General features: G+C 39.4%; 1 protein-coding gene across 38 annotated transcripts in view; it reads left to right on the top strand.

Annotated features, from left to right (window-relative positions):
* ADGRL2 (adhesion G protein-coupled receptor L2) overlaps positions 1 to 23,119 on the top strand; it is an 869,983-nt gene that overhangs the window by 751,788 nt on the left and 95,076 nt on the right. For all 38 annotated transcript variants that reach the window (XM_044001737.1, XM_044001738.1, XM_044001736.1 and 35 more), the window contains one exon: positions 11,737 to 11,950. In XM_044001737.1, the coding sequence (XP_043857672.1) occupies positions 11,737 to 11,950 (214 nt within the window). The remainder of the gene's footprint in view (positions 1 to 11,736; positions 11,951 to 23,119) is intronic.

Below are 23,119 nucleotides of genomic sequence, written 5' to 3'. Positions count from 1 at the left end.
GTTGCAGTGGATAGAGCATTGGCCTTGGAGTCAAGAGGACCTGAGTTCAAATATCAACTCAGACACTTACCAGCTGTGTGACCCTGGGCAAGTCACTTAACCCCATTTGCCTTAAACATCTGAGGCCATCTCCAGTTATCCTGTTTATCTTGCGACTGGACCCACATGGCTGTGGAGGAGAGAGTGAGGTTGGTGACCTTGCACAGCCCTCCCTCACTTAAATCCAATTCACTGCAAGATGTCATGGTCCTCTTGCAGAACAAAGGACAAACAACCTCTGTCATTCAGATTATGTATTATTTGGTGTTGCATACAGAATTCTTCATAATACCTACCTACAAGCTTAAGGGCCAGTACTCTATCCCTCACATTCTGTCTTTTTAAGCAGAAAGGCATAAATGTGTAATCAGATTCAAATGGGATCTCTGCTTCTTACCACCTTTGTAAACTCAGGCAAACAATCATTCATTCACCAAGTATTGACTAAGTCTATTCTCTAACCCCAGCACTGTGCTAGATACTGGGAAAACAGGTGTGGAGATGAAATAATTCTTTCTTTCCTTTTTCTTTTGAGGGGGGGATGCGGCGGGGTGGTGTTGGTGGGGAAGGAAGAGAGACTAGGTCTGCCTATCTCTCCCAGGCTGGAAATTCAGTGTAGATCCCAATACCAATGGGTATTAAAAGCTTTAAAGCCCTGACTTGCTTTTTTTACCCTAACTCTGGGCCAGTTCACTCTTCGATGGGCAGGTTGGATGCTCCTCTGGTGCTGGGTGCTCACCTCACCACATTAATGTTGGATGTGGTATGGACTCCTGATCAGCTGTAGCCCTGCTGCTGCCCAGAACTCCCAAATCCAATAGCATCATGCACTCCTAGGGCAGCAACCGCTTCCATTCGAAATACGTTTGGGTCACAGTTTCTGTAGCTGTAAAAGTGAAGGTTTGTGTGAAGTGAACTCAAAATGTTGAGGTTGCCTACAGTGCTCAATCTGTGATCCTCTGATCTGGCTTTTATATCACTAATCTTTATAATGCCACTTGTGCATGATCATCAACAAACATTTATTAAGCACTTACTAGGTATCAGGTACTATACAAACAGAAGGAGCTTAACATTTATTAAGTTGCATTGAATTGTCAGTTAGATGTGAGAAAGAGGTTCAGGGGTCAGTGTAAAGGAGTCTTGCCTGGATTTTTGTTAGAAGAGCCTTCCTAATCCTCTCCACCAGAATCCAGATAAATAGGTATGGAGGCTTGACACACAAATGATTAAAAGGGAGAGAGAAGAGATGGTAAGAGGAGAGAAGGGAAGAATCAAAAAACAAAGAAGAACTGGCAGCTTGGGCAAAGGAGGTGGCCTTTGAGTGGGACCTGGGTTCAAGTCTTACCTCTGACATGTATGGGTCATATAGAATACAGAATTTTTTTTTTTTTCCTGGCTTTGGGATTACATTAAGTAGGAATGCAGATAACAGCTCAGGGTAGCAGACATTCCCAAATCTTTCACATTGTAGCTTTTAGAAGGACATTGATTTTTGTTTTTCTTTTCTTTCTTTCTTTTTTTTTTTTTTTTAGTGAGGCAATTGGGGTTAAGTGACTTGCCCAGGGTCACACAGCTAGTAAGTGTTAAGTGTTAGAGACCGGATTTGAACTCAGGTCCTCCTGACTCCAGGGCCGGTGCTCTATCCACTGCGCCACCTAGCTGCTCCAAGAACATTGATTTTTGAGGAGGTCTAGGAAGAGGAAAATTCCCTTTTTTTGTGTGTAGGAAAAAAAGAAATGATCAAACTGAGGGATTACAGTTTGGGAAGGAGAAGGCACAGCCCTGAATGGCTGTTGAGTTTCAGTTTGGATTCCCCTTGAAACCTGAAGTGAAAACACCAAGAGCCCTGGGAATTGGTGTTGGGTTTGAGAACTTCCCCTTTCTAGGTCACTGGTTTTGAGTCAGCTACGGTTGAGTGTCATTACCTTTGGATTGCCATTTGGTTGAGAGAAATGAGTGGGTGGTTTCAGGGCAGTTTCAATGTTGTTAACTCAAATAAGCAATGGAGTCCCTATTAATTGGCACCCTTCTAGACAGATGCCTTCATTGGGCAGGCCCCCTTTCTTCCTTCCTTCCTTCCTTCCTTCCTTCCTTCCTTCCTTCCTTCCTTCCTTCCTTCCTTCCTTCCTTCCTTCCTTCCTTCCTTCCTTCCTTCCTTCCTTCCTTCCTTCCTTCCTTCCTTCCTTCCTTCCTTCCTTCCTTCCTTCCTTCCTTCCTTCCTTCCTTCCTTCCTTCCTTCCTTCCTTCCTTCCTTCCTTCCTTCCTTCCTTCCTTCCTTCCTTCCTTCCTTCCTTCCTTCCTTCCTTCCTTCCTTCGAAATAAGGCAGTGAATTGCTTTTTTGCTTTATGGTTCTTTTTAAGAACAACTAGACTTTAACAGAATGCCTGGGAAGCCAGGTTTTGACCCTCTTGGATCTGGGAGAGGTGCCTGGGGAATAATTTAAATGAGGTCTCCACCCCTAATTAGTTTTATGCCTCAGACACTAAGGCAGTGACAAGAAAGGAATGGAATCCTTTCTCCAGCAGAGGTGGGCCCCAGTCACCAGGCCAGGTGAAGAAGCCTCCCAGCTTTTGTGGGCTGCTGCTGTTTGGCTCCTCCCCCGAGCAAATCCTAAGGGACTTGGAGGAGAAAGGACCAGCATTTTCATTAATAAACACTGAGGTTCATATTGCACAACTTTACAAGACTGTGTTTCATTAGTGTTTATATGTGTAAATATATTTTAAAAAATAATCCCTTGAGCTGAAGGGGGGGAAAAACCAACAACTTTGAAATTGAGACTGGAATATAATACTTCAGTCATGGGCCTAGGAGGTGGAATTAGGTTTTGTTTTCTTTTGCTCACATGTCAGCCAGGATGCAAATATTTCTGTGAAAGAGGCTTTGGGGCATCTTGGAAAGAATGAGGGCCCTGAAGACAGGACCCACTCAGTTATTCAGTTTGATTGAGTTCAGTAAATGTTTTTGAGTACCTACTATGTGCTGGGCACTGATAAGCACTGAGGATACAAAAAAAGGTCAAAGACAGTCCCTGCCCTCCTAGAGCTTATTATCTAAAGGGGGAGATAACACAAAAACAAATACATACAAAGCAAACAGTATGTGAGATAGATTAAAAAAAAAACAAACGACAAAAAAACAAAAACAAAAAAAAATGTAAGATAGATGAGAAGTAATTAAAAGAGAAAGCCCTACAATTAAGAACTAAGAGACCTTGTAGGAGCCATTTATCCTCACCAGTTCTCTAAGACTGGCATTTGCTGATTTCCTTTGGGATTTACTGGACAGGAGTACACCTGTATCCGGATTGGATATTGGACCTGTTATCCAAATATTTATAGAAAGGGCATCTATGATATCATTGGGAAAAGGAATTATAGATTAGGAAGCTCACTTTAGACTTGTCCAAGGTCATACAACTAGAGGAGTCAGAAGTGGGACTTGAACCCACATCTTCTGCCCTAAGGTGGGTGCTATAGTCACCTAGTTGCATAGATTTATATCAGATAGCCATTCAACCAGCATTCATTTATAGGAATAGACCAGACATATGCATGTAGAGGCAGCATGATTTAAAGGATAGAAAACTGGGCTTCTGATCTGGAAGTCTGACATAAGTCTCTGAAATCCCTCAGTGCCCGAGGCAGTCTGATTTGGTAGACGAAATATCCTCACTGGAAGTTCTCTATAAAATAATGAAATCAGAGGCTCAGTCTCTTGTTACCCCACATCCTGATTAATAGTGTTTGGATAAGTATTACAATTTAAAGCAGCTAGGTGGCTCATTGCATAGAGTGCCAGACCGGAGTCAGAAAGACTCATCTTCCTGAGTTCAAACCTAGCCTCAGACATTTACTAGCTGTGTGACCCTGGGCAAGTCACTTAAACCTGCTTGCCTCAGTTTCCTCATCTGTAAAATGAGTTGTAAACCACTCCAGTATCTTTGCCAAGAGAACCCCAACTGGGGTCATGAAGAGTGGGACACTACTAAAAACAAATTAGACAAAGAATTTATAATAGTTTAATTTCTTTCAGATATACTGTGAATTACATAAAATATTTCATTGTTACAAGTACTTTTCTTAATTTTAAAATACATTTTAAATGATTTGGATTTCAAAATTATTTTATTTGAAGTGCATCATTTATCTCCATCTAGAAAGTTTACCAATGTGGATTATGACATTCTATCAAATGATTAGTAAGGATTATTCCAATTTTATCCACATGATAAATTAATGACGCACGCTACTAATGGACTTTCTTTACCTTAAAGAACTTTTGTTGGGGGCAGGGAGTAGAGACTGATTGGGGGCAACCTTTGTTTGTTAGCCATTTCTGATGTGATGTTTTTTCCTTCTCCGGGACTGTTTAAGAGGTTTTATTATTTTTTTTTAAAGTTCATTTTAGGTAATTGCCTCAATTTCCTCATCTATAAAATGGGGATAAAAATCAAACCTACTTTGCAATATTTTTGTTATGATGAAATGAGATAATGTATACAAAGCATTTTGCAAACCTTCAGAGTATACACCTGAAAGCTGTTTAGATGAATTACTTCTCTGGCTCCTCAGCCAAATCCTTCAGCTTCAGAGACCAGCCCAGACCAGCATCCAGGGCCGAATTTGAATAGGCTTCTCTTTGGAAGATTTTTCTAGAAAATTTCTGAAAGTTGAGTACATATTTCTATAAAACCATGCTTTGTCTCTATAAGCAGGACCCTAATAAGAATTTGGCTCCTGAATTTTTTGAGAACCACCAATATTCTTTCTTCTCTTCCTTCCTTCTTTGCCTTGAGAAGTCCCAGGTAGATCTAAACCCCCCAAACTCCAAAACTATGCGTTATTCTGGGAGAATCTTGTGTCTTTTCTCTGTCTTTGTATTTTTGATGTTTAAGCTGTATGTCTTGCACTTAGTAGGTCCTTAATTATGTTTGTAGAATGGAGCAGTAAGGGTGGGGGGAGTTTGTACTTGGCTTTTTTTTTTCCTACTCTGTTGCTGTGCTCCCTCAAAGCAGGGTTTTGGGGGAGGAAAGAACCCTCTTTTCCACCCTCTTAAACTGGATACTTTTCTTATTAACCCAGGCTGCTGAGCATCTATCCCAATTTGCCTCCCTGCCAATCTCTCTCTTTCTTTTTCTTCTTTCTTTTTTTTTGGGGGGGGTGGGGTAGGTGGGGCAATGAGGGTTAAGTGACTTACCCAGGGTCACACAGCTAGTAAGTGTCAAGTGTCTGAGGTTGGATTTGGGCTCAGGTTCTCCTGAATCCAGGGCCAATGTTTTATCCACTGCGCCACCTAGCTGCACTCCCCCCCCACCCACCCATCTCTTTCTTTTTTTTTCTGTCTTTTTCTTTTGTTTTGTCTTCTCAACCAGGCCTCTGAGTCACTGTTATTTCCCAGTGAAGAAACTCACTCTACCAATATGGATCAGCCTTTGCTCTGCAATAGTCACACAGGGCCATGATTGACTTAAGGCCATTTAGCCCATATAGGTCAGAGGTGAGACTTGAACCCAGCTCTACCTGACTCCAAGGCTACCTCTTTTTCCACTATATCCCAGGCTTCCTCCTCCCTCTTCCTCTTCCTCCTCCTCCTCTTCTTTGTTTTTCTGTTCATCCCTTTTCTTCTCTTTCCCTACCGCTTTTATTCCTTTGTATATCAAAGCTGATAGAGTAGCCCATCAGCTCAGCCCAGTTAAAACTTTAAGATCCATAGTACTTTTAAAAAATGTTGGTTGCAGGGCAGCTAGGTGGCGCAGTGGATAGAGCACCGGCCCTGGAGTCAGGAGGACCTGAGTTCAAATCCGGCCTCAGACACTTAACACTTACTAGCTGTGTGACCCTGGGCAAGTCACTTAACCCCAATTGCCTCACTAAAAAAAAAAAAAAAAATGTTGGTTGCCCAGGAACAAACCTTCCATTTACATCTACTTCTGCTGCTCTATAGGTTCCTCCTCTGGTTGGAGTTTTTGTGGAACTGATTGACAGTGTTAGATAAGGGTATGAATTTTTGTGTTGTGACCCCAGAATCAGAGGGAGTCCACCCTGTGCCCTTGCCCTTGTTAGATAGACATGTAAACCAAAACAGTAGCACTTCAGTAGTATTTTATAGCAACATTTAAATTGCACCTAGCTTGGTGTTGGTAGCTGTTAAATGTGGTACAATTCAAGATATTTTAGAGAGGGGGGGTGTGTGTGTGCGCGCGCATGCACACGTGTGTACATGTTTCTTAGAGTATGAAGTTAGGGTAGTGCACATGGGAAATGCTTCCTTGTCTCTACTAAACGGCATGTAATGGTCAGGGTTTGCTGCCCACTTTATTACCCTGTGGGGCATCACAGAGTCTGAAAGGTTTTCTGTATAACTTCCTAGAGGCAATTCTGAAACTTAGGTATAATTTTCAGTAATTTTCAGTTGATGGCATTCTTTGCTGTGGGTTTTTTTTTTTTAATCTTAGATTTTAAAAAAAGATTCAGAAGGTTTGGCATTTTTTGTCTGTCTGTGGAACTTGGACTTTGCTGTTGTTAGTTCATACTTACATACATACATGTACCTACATACATACATGCATTCATTCATAGTGTGATTTGGGAACCAACCATATCTTTGTGTTTTGTATGGGGACTTGACTGGCAAATGGAATTGTTAAAGGTAATACTGTTAACATTCTGCTTTTTTGAAGTATCTTTTTTCTCCGAAGTATTCCATTAGAACTGAAATTAATGTCAGGATGTCTTAAATGCGTTAAATAGGTTGGTTTATTTTCTTTGGAACAAGTCTAATATTTCTATAAGAATTGTAACCTAGGTTTCTGTGCTCAAGCATTTTTGCATTGATATTACTAATGTATTTAGCCTAACAAATCACACTTTCTGCTTTCTTTTTTCTGTATAGAAGTAAGTTAGACAGTGGAAGTAGTTTCTTTGTCTCCATATGTCAGAATTTGTTCACTCTCCTAGATAATGACAGTTTTAAAGAATTATGTGCTAGTGGGCACGAAAGAATATTAGGCTCTTTGCAGTTTGATTAATTTGGGTTATTATCCTTTAAAGACAAGTGATTTCTTAAATAGAACTAAGCTAGTAAAATAAAACAACCGGGTGGTAAATGGGGCAGAACGTGGCATATGTAAAATAAATTTTCTTTCTAACATTTTGCAGAATTCACAAAGTTTACTTTGGCACAGTAACAACTTGTAGCTTAAACTCTTTATCCTTTTAATAGATTGACAAAGATCTTTTTATTTAACATATAATATTTTAACTTGGTAAATTTTACTCAGCAGGCCTAAGAAATGTGTAGAATTTCTTGGAAGTAATTGAAATCTCCAAGATTATCTAGCAGTGAGCTAGTTTATTTTATTGTTTTAGGCTTAATGTTTATTCACTTCTCAATTCCAAATCTTAATAAGTAAAACATGAAAATATTTCCTGGGAAGTTTGTTTGTAAGTTGAGTGGTCAAAATATGGGTGAAACCATGTTCTCTCCTTATTGAATATTTTCCTCATTTCCATTTTAGGAAAGAAATCTGATTAACATACATAAACAGGAATGAATCAGGTAGCATATGTCAGAGCTAGTAATAGACTCTTGCTTCAGTTAATTCTTAGCCTGCACTTGAAGTCACAGCTTGGGTATCATGGAGGTCCTTGGTAATCAGCGCGCACAGCACCAGCTTGGACCATAGACAGCATGGGCAGTGGTATTCATGACTGGGTGCAGCTGGAAACAATTAGCCAAAAAGAACACGAGAAAAGTTGGGTATTGTTTTCAAATGGCTGCCTAATGAAGAAGCAACTTGGAGGGTAATGTAGGAATAGTGGACTGAATTGGAGACCCCCTTCTGGCTCAGAAGGGAGTGGTTGAAACTCTATCAGATAGCATGAAGTTGCTACTGACAACAGCAATTATCAACAGAGCCAGTGTATTCATTTATGAAATGAAGCCCAATCTAGGCACTAGCATTCAGATGCATGCCTTTCAGTTTTCCATCCTGTAGCACTAAATCTGCTTATTAAGAGTTATCTTTTTTTGAATGTGAAAATATTTTTCCAGGCCTAAGTCACTGTACCTGTTGCCAAGAGGTATTTATTCCAATCACTTGCCTAAAGCATGGGGAGTTATTGCTTGACATTTTATAGCTTAGGGAGAAAAAAAACTGTTTTCAAAATAATTTGTTCAGAGAGGGAAAAATGGAGCAAAACAGTTGATTTTACCCTAAGCACTGCTATTTGGCAGCATTTGAATTTGCACAGTATAAACCGACAATATTGATTTTTTTGCTCATAGGGCATCCCACCAGTTCTTTCTTCGATTGTCAAGGTTGTAAGATGGATTGGATTACATTTTGCCTATTTAGGATGCTTCATCCCACCTTCACCTACTCCAACTTGTTGAAATAGATTACACATTGTGTTTAGCATAAATATTGTTAGAAGACTTCTAATTTAGGGAGGAGGGCCCTTTGGATTCATTTGTACAACTTTGCATTCAATATATGGGAAGCTTTACTATCTAAACCTCTTGCTGTTTCCCTTGACTGTGTCAGCTCCTGCCTCTTCATATGAGGAGGACACCATAGGTGCTGATACCTTAGGTATGCCTTCCAGAAGAAACTCGTTCTGCTGATAGTCATCTGGGCTGAGTAATCAGCTATGTACTGCATGCCCTCACAAAGGCAGAAACTATGTTTAAATAATGACTGAAATCTAACCTGAAGGCAGGGCATAGTCTTCGCTCTATCTTTAACTTGTTGCTGTGGTTCAGAACTGCAGAGCATTAATGTGATTTGTATGTAGAATATTCTAAGGAACTGTGTGTGGGAGGATGGGGGTGAATGGTGAGTGTATGTATGTTGGGGGAAGGAGGGAGGGCTCCATTGTGGATTATGACTCACTCTGTCACAAATTGTGAGATTGAAAGTAATCCAATAACATGGAAGATCAATCTGAGACACCTCCTGTAGGCTCACTGAAGTTAGGCTATGGTTGATGGGCATGGATGGGCATGCTGCTGGTAAATGCTGGAATCCATCACTGAATCTTGCTTTTCCTTACTCAAAGTCACTTTTAATAACTAGACACATTTCACCCCATCTACACCTAACTCTCCTGTGCAAGAGATTCAGAAATTAAATGAAAGTTTTTAGTAGAAAATTCTGACTCTGCTCCTGAGAGATTTTTTTTTTTCAGTTATTGTAATCCAGGCTTCCTTATGATTATTGTGGAGTTTTTGTTTGTTTGTTTTTCTTTACAGTCATTATATACCAACTTTAACCATGCAAACTGCAGGATTTTAATCCTTATAGCCTTGTGACAGGCAACAGAATGTTTAGGGTACGTTCTGGTTTGAATAGGTAGGCATAATTCACTGATTATTGACACAGTTGGAGATGTTGGGATACTGCTGTACTTCATCAAGGGAAGCTTGCATATTTAAAGCATAATGTATTATTTAAACAATGTAAACATTCTGCTGGCTGTAAGTGTTACCCACAAATCTTAGTACCTCCTGCACACAGCTTCTAGTCTTACCGTTGGGATTTGTTTTTCAGGGTGGTCAGGCTGGTCATCGACCGTTTCCAGTGGCTACTTGAAATCATATCACTCAATTTTTAGGTTGTGATTTTTTTGTTCCCATTTTTACAAGAACTAGTTTTTCTCTTAACAAGGAGCAATCCAATCCAACCAAATAAATAAGCATTTATTAAGTGCTTCCTGTATACCAGGCACTTTGCTGGAGAGTAAGACTACAAAATCAAAAAAGCCTCCTCTAAAACCAGCGACAACCAAAATAAAAACAAACCAAAAAAATCCCCAACATGTAAGGAAGCATATATAATGCATCTATATGGTCATTAGTAATATAACAGAGTTTGGGGAAATATTAATGAGAGGAAGTAATATATTTAAGTGAGTATATATATATATATATGTTTTTTTTTTTGGTGAGGCAGTTGGGGTTAAGTGACTTGCCCAGGGTCACACAGCTAGTAAGTGTCTAGTGTCTGAGGCCCTGAATCCAGGGCCAGTGCTTTATCCACTGCACCATCTAGCTGCCCCCAAATGAGTATTTTCACCTTATTTTAACTGAATTGCCTCAAGGATCAAACACATTTTTAATATTAATATTTAAAGCACTGCAAAGTCTTCTAGGATCATAGATATGGAACTGGAAGTGATCTTAAAGGTCACATAGTCTGAAGCTTCTTAAACTGTGGGTCATGACCCCCTATAGGTTCACATAACTGAATGTCAGGGTTTCGAAAAATTTGGCAACAGTAAAAGGTTATGTATACCTATTTTATATACCTATATTTGCAGGATCGTGTAAAAATTTCTCGGGCAAAAGTTTAAGAAGCCCTAATTTAGACCCAATGTTTAGGAAGCTTGGATCTAGTCAGAAGCCCTCATTTTACAGATAAGGAAACAATAATCAAGTGAGGCTCAATGACTTGGCCATGCCAATGTTAAGCACCAGAGGTTTATGTGAGCCCAGCACTCTGACTTTATTATAGTCAGTATTCTTTCCCAAGTGGTACCATTTAGATCAAATTCACATGACTCCCTTTGATCCACTCTACATTTCAGCCAAAATGGGCTGCTTATTGTTCCCTGAACTAGAGGGAGAGGGTGTCTGTCTGTCTGTCTGTCTTTATATACACATACACACATATATTTATGTGTATATGTATGCATTCATACATTGAGAGGGAACTTTCACTGATAATGCAGATGGCCAACATAGTAAATATTTTATATATGATTTGTACACATTATATACGTTCTTGTAGCAGACATGACAGTTACATAGCATCGTGTATCTTATTAGGTAAAGTAAGCACATTTGAAAACTGTTCCTTCTCCTTTAACACTTACTACATTAAATATAATGATTTATAGTAGACTTGAATAAGATGGTTTCTGTGTCTTCTTAAGGACACTAAGGAAGTTAGAAGACAGTTCTGAGAGAGAGTTGTATAGAGATGTGGACTCAGATACTTACTAGCTATTACCCTGCATAAGTCACTTAACCTTTTTCAGTATGAATTTTCTCATCTGTAAGATGAGGATAAGAACCTTCCAGGGTTGAGTTGTGGACCAAAGGAGACAATAGAGTGTCCTGAAAATCTTAGTCTTAAATTTTAATAGATTAAAACTGTACTGAGACTTCTCTGACAATCCTGAATGCGTAAATTGCTTTGAAAACCTTCTAGACTTATATAATGTTAACTATTAATTTTACTCATGTTTACCAACTTTGAAATCCACTGCTTTTCTAGAAACGTTAGCCCACAGTCTTATTTATCTATATTCCTAATGGATAGAGGGATTGGTCTGGTTTCAGAATTGAGTCTCTCATACCTGCTTGCTATGTGACCTTAGGCAAGTCATAACCTCTCTGAGATTTAGTTTTCTCATTTGTAAAATGGGGATAATAATACCTTATTGCTTATAGGGTTATCATATTACCATAAGTAAGTCCATCTCACAGGGTTGTTGTGTGACTTAAATGAGTTAAAGTATTTACAGAGCTTCAAATACTTTAGTGTCAGATACCATTATTATTTCCAAAGCAAATCTGCATTTTTGTATGTGCGTAATTTCTAGTTATTAGAGATCTACCATGTGGCAGTAGTGCAAACCCCTTGAGAATCCTTCGTAAATTTTAAACCCCCTCCATTTCTTATATAGGTTTCAGCCGTGCAGCACTGCCATTTGGATTAGTTAGACGAGAATTGTCCTGTGAGGGTTACTCCATCGACCTCCGATGTCCAGGAAGTGATGTCATCATGATCGAAAGCGCTAACTATGGACGAACTGATGATAAGATTTGTGATGCAGACCCTTTCCAGATGGAGAATACAGATTGCTACCTCCCAGATGCCTTCAAAATTATGACACAAAGGTAAAAAATTGTGTATATTCCATACCTATTCACCAGCCCAAATTTAGGGGAAATGATTATCATCTCCAGGCAGGCCCAAACCAATGCCCACCTTCTGTATTTATGAGGAGTTGGTGTGTGGTATTGGACAGAAGGCCAGCCAGGAAAAACTCAGATTAAAGTCCAGCATCTGACAGGAATGTGGGAAAGTCACAGGCACCAGGACAGTTTAATCACTTTTCTTGTGTAATTCCAAATTTACATCCCAAATATCTGGACCAGTTCACAGCTCCATCAGCATTGCACCAGTATGCCTATTTTTTCACAAGCCTCTAACATTGAATATTCCCATTTTTTTATCATCTTTGATAATTTGCCTTGTGTGAAGCGAAACCTCAGAGTTGTTTTATTTTTCTGTTCTCCTACCATTAGTTATATGGAGAATGTTTTCTTGTGGTCATTTACAATATGCAGTTATATGAAAACTGTTCATGTCCTGTGTAACCACTTGTCTGTTAGGGAATGTTTCTTGAGTTGTTATATTTGCCTCAGTTCTGTATATATGTTGGTCTTTTGTGTTTGTTTCATTTTTCCAGACCATTGATTTTAGTAATATTTTGGGTATCAGATTTTTGTCATTAATGTTTGATGTAAATAGATTTTCCTATTCTACTGTTTCTCTTCTCAATTATGTCTTTATTGGTCTCATTTGTGGGAAAGGTTTCAGGCTTTGTGTAATCAAAATTGACAGGTTAGAGAATTTCAATCGCATATCTAGGGGGTCCCCCTCCCACCTGCCCCCACCCTCACATTTATCACAAAGTTGATGTATAGCCTACATCTGGTTTATGCTTTTTCTCAGAAATTTGGATTCTTCCAACATTCTCATTTCTACATACATTAGTAAAAAGTAGAAGTGAGAATATCTGTAAGAGTTTTTTGTTTGGCATAAGTAGGAAAAAAAGCAAAGAGAATTCACTTTTGGATTTGTTTATAGTGTTTGTCTCTTATAAAGTGGGCATACACAAATATTGTGTTTATGAAGCTGCAGTATGTATAAGCAATTTCTAAGTACCTGTTATGTGACCTGGCTTCTACCAGTCTAATCCAGTGGTTCTCAAAACATGGCCTGGGCACCCCTAATGGTCCCCAAGACTCAGGAGGCCTGGGAAGTGAAAACAGTTTTTATAATAATACTCAGATATGTTAATTTTTAAAATAGTATATATCAATAGATACAGCCTACATAGTTTTAAGACTATAAAGGGATCTTGGGAACCACTGATCTAATCAATAATTGACTCTTTGCCTTAAAGTTCAAATGATATAACTACAAGAAGGTCGTGCTTTTTTTCCTCGCACTTGAGGTATATAAGCAAAGGTTAGATGTTCACTTGCCAGATATTTTACATTGGAGAGTTTTTCTTGGGAGGTAAGAGTGGGCATAGGTTTCTTTCAAGATTTTTCTAACAAAATTAGTGCTTTTTTAGTGATTGTTCCTCTTTCCTTTTGCTTTCTTTGGGGTAGAAGACATATTTGAGAGGTAGGAAGCTTAGTGGTTAGACACTTCCAGTAATCATGACCTGATTCAGGTCCCACTCATGATATAGGCTGGATAGTCACTTATCAGGTATGATCTAGAAGGGAGGCCTTTTTGCAAATCTGGACCAGATGGGCTGCTAGGGTCCATTCTCTGGCTCTGAGGCACTTAGGAAGCTTTTCAACTGTCTAAGACTAGGTTTCAGAACAGTTGCTGATTTATATTGGTAATGGGAGGCCATACCAGGAATATCTTCCATGGATGAAACCATGGGTCCAGAACAAAAGAATGAATAAAGGGAAAAGAAAATGAGAAAAAGAAAAAAAAGAAAATCAGAATGTAGTCCTAGTATAGATTCTTCTTATAATGACAGTGAAATAGAAAGATTAAGAGAGATATTCTGAGCACTATTTAAAGGACTTATCTTCAAAGATCTATTTACTTGGTTGCATTAAATAACATATAAGTGATTTTAATAAAAATATATTTTCAAAATTGTTATTGGTATGTTGTATTTGTAATCAGTCTCTAATAGTAATTGTTAGACATCTTGTCCAATACAATTACAATGAAGTTGCAATATAAATATTTGCAAATAGTATTTCTTCTCCCCCTCACATACCCATATATTTTATAAAATGGCATCAAGCTGATAATTGTTGAAGTTTTGGAGTTGTAATGCGGCAAGTGCTTGGAGTAGATTGTGTTTGTCATAGACCCAGTGGTTTGAACAGTTTTCATCACACCTCTCTCTTTTCAAACTACTTTTGCCTTTGGTTCCCTTTCAAGTTGAGAAAGAATAATCTGTGAGTTACTTTTTTCAAGAAAGGATAATTCTGTCCCCTTCAAGGGTTTGTTCTAGAGAGCCAAGAGAAATCGGTTAGGCAGATTCACCTATCATTCCTTGTATGTTTCTTTCCTCTGAAGTTCTGTTTCTGTATTTTGAGCTATGGAGATGACCCTGGCACCCTCAAAAGGCTATGCCCAGGGAAGCATGTTTTCATGGAGATATCCATTATTACAATAAATCTGTAGGTGGTCATAATTCATCCTGCTTTGTCCTTTGACAATGCAGGGCCTGGACTTTTACTCTGCATTGAAATTCTGTGGCATTGTGCAGGTGTACATATTACCTTTCATCTATGTACCTGTTTCCAAAATACCTGCTTAAGTGCTCAAGTGGGTATTTCCACACAGAGCTTAAGAAAACCTACTTTATAATTGCTGAATCATAGAAATAGCATAATTGCTGATTACATACTATTATGAAAATTTAAGGACTCTAACATTTTGTTGACAAGAATAGCACTACTTAAATTTTTTTTTTTTAACGAAGTTGGGAACCGTAGCGGTTGAGGTTGTAATAGTTTTATTCTAGTGATGTCTGAAAAGACCTTTGAAGAGGCCTGTTTCATCCTACTGGTGTATCACTTCAAATAGACCTATAAAAACAGAGGGAGAGAGAAAGAGCCTGACAGTCCTTCAGCAGAAGGATCATCATTCCCCCTGTTCATTGTTGCATTTTCAAAGTGTGCTCACAGTAAATATTGTTATTTATGGAGAAGTTAAGAGCTATCCTTTCCCACTCGTACTTGGGATTACTTTATTAACCTTCTTTCTTGGCAAGTGGTTTTCTCTTTGTAATCTCAAGAAGAACGGGCTATTTAAATAGAAAGGTGTTCAGGCAGAAAGGATGGACAGTTCTTGTATTCTAATGTAGCATATTTTGCTTATTTTAAAAACACACAAACACATTTTTTTTTAAAGTCTTAGAGTGTTTCCATTACATTTAAATTGTCCTTTTCTGTGTTTGGAGGGATAAATAACACGAATGAAGATATGCACACTCTGAAAAAAAAATAAGCTTTCTATTTTATTTCAAGACCCTTCCACATCACACTTCTGCCTTACATAGCAACTGGAACACACTTTGTAAATGAGCTTTGGCAAATGTCATGGGGTCTGTTTGGAAAGATTGCTATTTAGATCCCCTCTCTGGGAATCCTCCTGGTCTTACTAGGTAGCATTTGGTGAGCAAGCACATACGCATTTTCTAAGCAGAGGCATTTCTTTTAAGACTTACACTACATTACTCTTTCTTGCCTTAGAAGAATATTGTGCTAATAGGCACCTTGATACACCCTTAATAGTTGAACTGGGAGCTCCCTTCCAGGGAAGTCACTTTATTTCTGACAGTTGGTTGCCTAGTGAGTTAGTTTGTCTACTTCTTGAGATTGTGCCTCCTTCTGCCCGTGGAGTGTCTGAATACTGCTCTGGCTATCTGAAAATTACTGATCCCTATGGTGCATAAATAAGAATGCATCCAAGAAATAATTTACCAGTGATTGTCTTCATCAGAAACTATTTACATTCCCAAATATTTATGGTCCAAGGTATTATTATATCCACATTTGAATTCAAAACACGTAGTAATAAATGTGTTTCTTATTTTTGTTGATACTTTTTTTTTTTCCTAAGGCAGCTAGGTGGCAGAGTAGATTGAGGCCTAGACATAGAGTCAGAGAGATCTTAGTTTGAATACTGTTTTAGACACTAGCCACGTGACCCTTGGAAAGTCATTTAACTGCTTTCAGCCTTGGCTTGCTCATCTATAAAATGGAGATGATAATAGCACTTACCTCCCAGAGTTGTTGTGAGGAGAAAATGAGATCATGTTTGTAAAGTGCTTTGCAAACCTTAAAGCACTGTGTAAATGCTAGCTTTTATTCTGTCCCCTTCCTTTTCAGATAGATCCCTCCCTTACCTGGTAGCCATCTCTTGTAATAAAGAGAGAGAGCGAGAGCGAGAGCGAGAGCAAGAGAGAGAGAGAGAGAGAGAGAGAGAGAGAGAGAGAGAGAGAGAGAGCGCCAAAAAGCATATCAGCAAAACCCACCGACACATCAGCCATGCGTGTGAAAGCATTCCCAAACCAAGACATGCTGAAGAATAACAAACACACTTGTGCAAACAGATACATACATTCGCATTGCACAAACAGGATTGGAGAATGGTTACATGTCTGATTCTGAGTTACACAATTGCTGATTGCACCAGTGACACATCTTAAGCTTTGCTTTCTGATACATGATTCTGTTCAATCTGGTTAATTAAAGCGTAATCTATTTATTGAATAAAAACTAACTTAAGTCTCTCAGGTACAGACGTAAGCTTTCAGTTAAACATGTATATATTTCGGGGGCGGCTAGGTGGCGCAGTGGATAAAGCACCGGCCCTAGATTCAGTAGTACCTGAGTTCAAATCTGGCCTCAGACACTTGACGCTTACTAGCTGTGTGACCCTGGGCAAGTCACTTAACCCCCATTGCCCTGCAAAAAACCTCCAAAAAACATGTATATATTTCTTGGGAAGGCAGCATTTCAGCAATCATATTTTCCCAGTGTAAACATACTTTGTAAGAGACCTAAAAAGAAAAGTGTATGATTGTCTCTAATGGGTTTGTTTAAACAGAATAACTTTGAGGGACAAACAGAATATTTCTTTAAAAGGTTACACATGTCAAAAATAGAAGAGGAATGAAATGTATTTTTTTTTTTAAAGAATGGTGAGAAATCAGAGAGGATTCTATTAATAGCAAGGACAGTTGGTGATTAAAAGGGTAATCAATTGAGGAGGTACCTACAGACTTGTAGTCTCTGCTTCTGGGGAAGTTTGGCTGGTGGATCCGAGGTACTCAGGAATTCTGATGTATAGAGTAGGGTTAAAGCTGTTCAGGTGTCAATACTAAATCTGTCACTAGCATGGCGTGAGCCAGGGATGGGGGAAGGGCTGCCAGGCTGCTTAAGAAGGGCCCTTCTGACTCTGGACAGAACAACAAATAGGTTAAAGCTTTTGCTCTTTTGTGCTCATCAGTATTGGGAACAGGTGGGAACAGGCATTGTACTGACCCAGCTAGGAAGACCTGATCTTCACCCACCAATCATCTTTCTCTCTTAGAAAGCAGAGAAAACCTAGATGGATATCTTTCCATGGGAATTCTTGTCCAGTTGTATTAATGGAGTTCAATCAGAGCTTTACTAGTTTCAGTCTCCTTTTCTAAAGACGTTTATCAAAACTAGTTAAGTTGAAAACCAACAGCAGATTTGAGTTATACCGCCACCTCTTTGTTTCTACAGCTGTTGCAAACAGTAAGCACCCCCTCATTTGAATGAGCAAGAGTAAAAGTAAATGTGTGTTTAAGTTAAAAAAAAACATATTATAAAATAGCAACAATTTAAACATAATTAATACCTCAAATAGTTTTTAATGGCATAATAAATTCAAATTAGTGAAATAAGATGACTTGAAAGTTGATAGAGTGAGGAAAGACCTAATTCTTAACTCCATTTCTGATGCTTGCCAACTGTGTGACCCTGGGTATGAGCCTCAGACAACTATCTAGGAATTATGTACTAAGTCATGCCCTGGAAGGGAATCTGCCATGTCAGAGGGAATTTCCAGGGGTGAAGGAAATTCTCTCTGCTGAGAAAATCACAGATCCTTCATGTGTTATTATATTTCTGTAATGTAATTATGAATAATGTACCGACATTTAGAACACACTGGTCAAGAAACTGCCCCATTGATCCTCAGTGCAGATAATGAGATATGTCTTGTGAATGTCCTGACTCTTTAAATTTAGTCACTGACATGTCTGTATTCTGAGGTAAATATTTTCTTCCTTTTTAACTTCCAAGCTTTTAAAGTATTTTTAAAAGCATTTGTCTTGTTTAAAAAAATTGTCTTTTTTTTTTTTTAGCAATTTATGACTGTTTCTTCATTTTTTAAAATTTTTTTTTCAAGTGAGGGTTAAGTGACTTGCCCAGGGTCACACAGCTAGTAATTAAGTGTCTGAGGCCAGATTTGAACTCAGGTCCTCCTGACTCTAGGGCCGGTGCTCTATCTACTGCGTCACCTAGCTGCCCCCTGTTTCTTCATTTTTATCAGATTATAATTTGTCATCTGACATAGAGAAAAGTAAGTCACATTGAGTGCCGCCCCCCCCCCCCCCGAAAAGGTGGGCTCTCCTAGTGAAAATGAGAGGCAGCACATGGAGAGCCCAAGGGAAACATAGCTACTACCTCCTGGTATAATGAAAGAACCAGAGAAAACCCTCGTCATCTTATGGGTGATTATTTTTAGGTGATTTGTGGAAAGACACTGATGAAAAAGGGCATACCCCCCCCCCCATTCCTTAGACACTGATGAAACCAGGACCCATCAAAGTATCGTGCATTACTTATTGCTCTTAGTGGCGCTGTTTATAGCTTTGTTTAGTCTCCTTTGTAAATTCCATATGAAAACTAACTTTTACTCTACCTTTAAAAAGCTTTTTTACATAGTCTTCCTCTTCCATAAATACTGTGATTTTCCTTTAAGTGGCAGCAAAATGGTGATAGGCTGTGAGAGGCAGCAGGGGTGAAAAGCAAGCTCTAGGGCAATCCAGGAATGAACTAAATAAACATCCCCCCCCCATAGTACCATAGATAATCCAAAGTTGGCTCTAAAAGAAATTTGATATTGGCACTGTGAACAGCGAGAAGGGAAGTGTTGTCGTGTGTGTGTGTGTGTGTGTGTGTGTGTGTGTGTGTGTGTGTGTGTGTGTGTTCAAAAGACTACAGTGGGTACAGGGAGTAGAACTGTGCTCCAGGAGACAGTCCAAGGACCTTGTTTCAAATCCTGCCTCTGAAACATACTGCCTTTGTCACCTTGGGCAAGTCACTGGACATCCCTACACCTACCCCAGTTTCCTCATTGTAAAGTGATGGGATTGGGCTAGATGGCTACTGAGTTTCTTTCTAGCTTCAGATCTATGATCCTCATTTTAAATAGGATCTGGAGAAGGCGAACATGAGTGTAATTGGCTACTTTCATTGGAAAAAAGAAGGATTCAATTGATGTGTCTTCATAAGAGAAAGGAGAACACAGGTGGGGGAGTGAGAGACGCCATTTCTTCTAGAGTAGAGAAAATAACTAGAGGTTGTATTAATCAAATCAAGTCAATGATCGTTTGCTGTATGACAAGCAGTGAGCCAAGCCCTTGGTATACAAAGAAAGGCAAAAACCATTTCTCACTCTCATGGAGCCCACAACCTCAGCCATGCAGACAGCCATGTACGAGCAGGCTGTGTTGTTTGTTCATTTGTGTCTGACCCTTCATGATAGTGTGCACAGGCTTTTTTTGCTAAGTAGTTTGCCATTTCCTTCTCCAGTGGATTAAGGAAAAGAGAGGTAAACTGACTTGCTTAAGATCACGCAGCTAATAAATGTCTAAGGGCAGATTTTATCAACCAGGGTCCTCCTGACTCCCAAGACCAGCACTCTATCCACTGAGCAGCCCAGCTGCCTTCACATGGAAGCTATAGACAGGATAAATTGGAGGTAATCTCAGAGGGAAGGAACTAGCATCAAGGGATATTGGGAAAGACTTCTTCCTTAAGGTGAGACGTGAAATAAGCCAAGGAAGCCAAGAGACAGATGAGGAGAGGGGAGAGTGGGCTAGGCACGGATGGACAGTCTGTCATGTTTGCGAGTTGTCTGTCTCCCCCATTAGACTGTGAGCTCCTTGAGAACAGGGACAGTTTGGGGCTCTTCTTTGTATCCTCAGGGTTGAGCACATAGTAGGCACTTCATGCTTTTTGATTGATTGAGTTAGTCATGAGTGCTTACAGTTTAAATCACTTACCTGGCAAATGCCCAAGAGAAGAATGGAAGCCAATCTCTCATGACTGCCCCTACTTACTCCACATTTCAACTCTGGCTGATAAATGGGTTATAGATGGATCAGTTTGTTGTTTCTAGCTATCACTTTTGCCTTTTAAACGAGGACTTTTTATAAATAATAGCAAAGAATCAAAGAAGGGATTTTAGGAACCATCTAATTCAACCTTCTCATTTTACCCATGAAGATACTGAAGGCCAGAGATGAACTGGAAGGTACCTTAGAAATGATCTAGTTCTTTTTATAGAAGCAGAGACTTGGTTCTAAAGTGGTTAATGTGACATAAGGGAAGAGCAGGATACTACCTTGCATTTCTATAGTGCTTTGAGGTTTGCAAAGTGCTTCATAGATACGAGATACATTGTCTCTTTTGGCTGAGGACTTAGAACCTCAGGAGATGTTATAGGCCATCTAGTCCATCTCGCCCCCTCACCCCATTTTTACAGAGGAGAAAGCTGAGGCACAAAAAGGTTAGGGGACTTGCTCATGGCCACATAGATGTAATTGGCAGAGGGCAGAGCGAAGATTCAAACCCAAGCCCTGTTCATCCACTCTCCAAAGTCACTCAGGTATTAGTATTATGTCACTAAATTGAGATTGGAACCTAATTCCTCTTGAGTTTGAATCTGCGATAGATTCTCTTATGCCACTGTGCCTTAATTAACCCATTAACTCAAAGGAGCGATTGAGCTGATAAGAATTTGGGGAAGGAGGCACAGTGATGCAGGCTGAATATGGTTTTGTGCTTGAAGCCATTTGCAAAGGGTAGTTCTTGTCTAGTGTTTGTTCCCTGGCTCATTCTGCTACAGCAGGTGTGGGGGAGGCTCGAAAATCTAATTATGCCCCGTTTCACATAACTCACTTTAGTTTCTCAGCCAACATGCAGCTGTGAATGGTTGGAAAAGAAGCCAAGCTGGTTTCCCCTTTGCTCAGGATTAAGCCGAAGGATGTTTTTCTCCCTTCTCTCCTGGGGAAGGCATATGGCTTGCCCTTTCTTGGATGCAAATGGACAATGTAGCCTATTGTTTTGCATTTAAAGAGAGCATTTTTTTTTTTTCGAGGAGTCCCAGTGCACTCTGTCTAGTTTTACAATGTTTCTGCAATGGAGGACAAACGGGATCAATCTCATTTTACTGATGAGGAACTTACCGCACAAAAGATTGAAAGGTTTGGCCAGCTGAATGCTGAATCCTCAGTAACCTCTTCCTAAGAACAGAGGTCTTCTAGGAACACAACTTTCTCTTTTACCTCTTCCTCTTAGGTGTGGAATTCTACACCTTCTTATAGGCTTCCTCTTCTCCTGGTGCCTAACTGTATCCTCCAGGTTCCTCTTACACTTCTATGACCATGTCTGTAAAATGATGCCAATAATTTAGCCTCCTCCCCATTTCACAGGGATGCATAGGAGATTAATGAGAAGTGTGTACACGGTGTATGAAGAAAGAAGCTGCCTAAATACCTATACACACTAAACCTTGATGTAATTTACTATGAAAAAGTGATGGCGGATAGAGGCTTATCAGAATATAACCAGGAAAAATCCATTAAAATGCAGTCACAGCTCTACCAGTCTGTTATGGCAGACTTCATGATTATGGATTCCAGCATCTACACACTCTCCTTGACATATAACCCTCTCAGCTCTAATATTGATCATTCAGTCTTCATAAAGTAACTGAGGATCCAAATCAAAGCTTCATGGGAGTGTTGTTTATTGAGTTTCCTTTTCTGACCTCTTCCTTAGAAGCTTACCCCAATCCAAGGTCTTGCATTCCTTTTTCCTTTCATCAGTAGATCACATTTTCAAAGGTAGACATAGGGAATAACTAAATGATCATCATTTCAAATGATATCTTACTCTTTAAACCTCTCATTCCTCAGACCTTACAGCAGAGAGAGCACTTTGTGTGGGGCATTCAATCTTATCTGCCTTGTCCTGTAATTACTTGTGTCTGTACCTTAGAATATCTACTGGATGCCATGTGCCTTGAGAGCAGGTAGTTGGGTTCTTTATATTGGGATCCTCTAGACCACTGTAGACTTTGCCAAGTGTCTGCTAAATGACTGATGTGGAGTCTTGTAAATTTTGTTTTTCAGTTACTGAGTGAATTAAAAGTCATGTATTTATTAATTGCTTACTGTGTGCCAGATATTGTGTTACACATTGGTAAAAACAAGCAAACAAGGTAGTCCTTGTCCTCAAGTAGCCTACATTCTAATAATGGAAGACCAGAGATACAGTATAAAAAAAAACAAAGTGGATTTCAAGGGTATGTGCCTTGTGCAGCATGTCTCGTGGCTTAGGGATGGCCTGGGATCAGCTTAAAAGCTCAAGGACCCTCTGGGTTGAAAGGAAGAGGGAAGGCCAGGGTGTGGGCAACTTGGTTTGGAGATGGCTGGAAAATGTATGTATTGGCAAAGGACCCTAAGTTGAGAGCTCATTGATTAGGGATCCAGTGGTGAGATTCTGAGTAGAGATGGAGGAGTTATTCAAACTGTCGGGCAGTCAGAGTCCAATAATCCATGCTTAACACTTGCATTAAGTGCTCTTTTTCTAAGAAACTTTGCCTCTTCGATTGGAGAAGCCCTATTCTTCTATTCATACTCTTCATCCCCAGTGACTATCTATAGGTTATGATGAAAGTAGTGAAACTTCCAAATAGACAAGAGTACTCGTTTCACATTCTTTCATTAGGATGAGATCTGTCTAGGGAAAAATAAAGCAATAACTCATCCCACTAACCTTCCATCAGTTTGGCAAATACTTGGAGTTATTTTTCCATTAGGTGATGAATTTCCTCTGATCCTCTCACCCTGGCCTCTTGGGAACAACTAAAGCTCTTTCCAAGAGAGCTGGCAAAATTGAGGGGAATATTGTATGGCAATGGAATGGAGAGAGGACCTTAAACTTAGTACTGGGCTGTAAAACCTA

The sequence above is a fragment of the Dromiciops gliroides genome, chromosome 4 (genome assembly GCF_019393635.1).
Source record: "Dromiciops gliroides isolate mDroGli1 chromosome 4, mDroGli1.pri, whole genome shotgun sequence".
Classification (NCBI taxonomy): Eukaryota; Metazoa; Chordata; class Mammalia; order Microbiotheria; family Microbiotheriidae; genus Dromiciops; species Dromiciops gliroides.
This window is presented reverse-complemented; position numbering and strand designations above follow the sequence as displayed.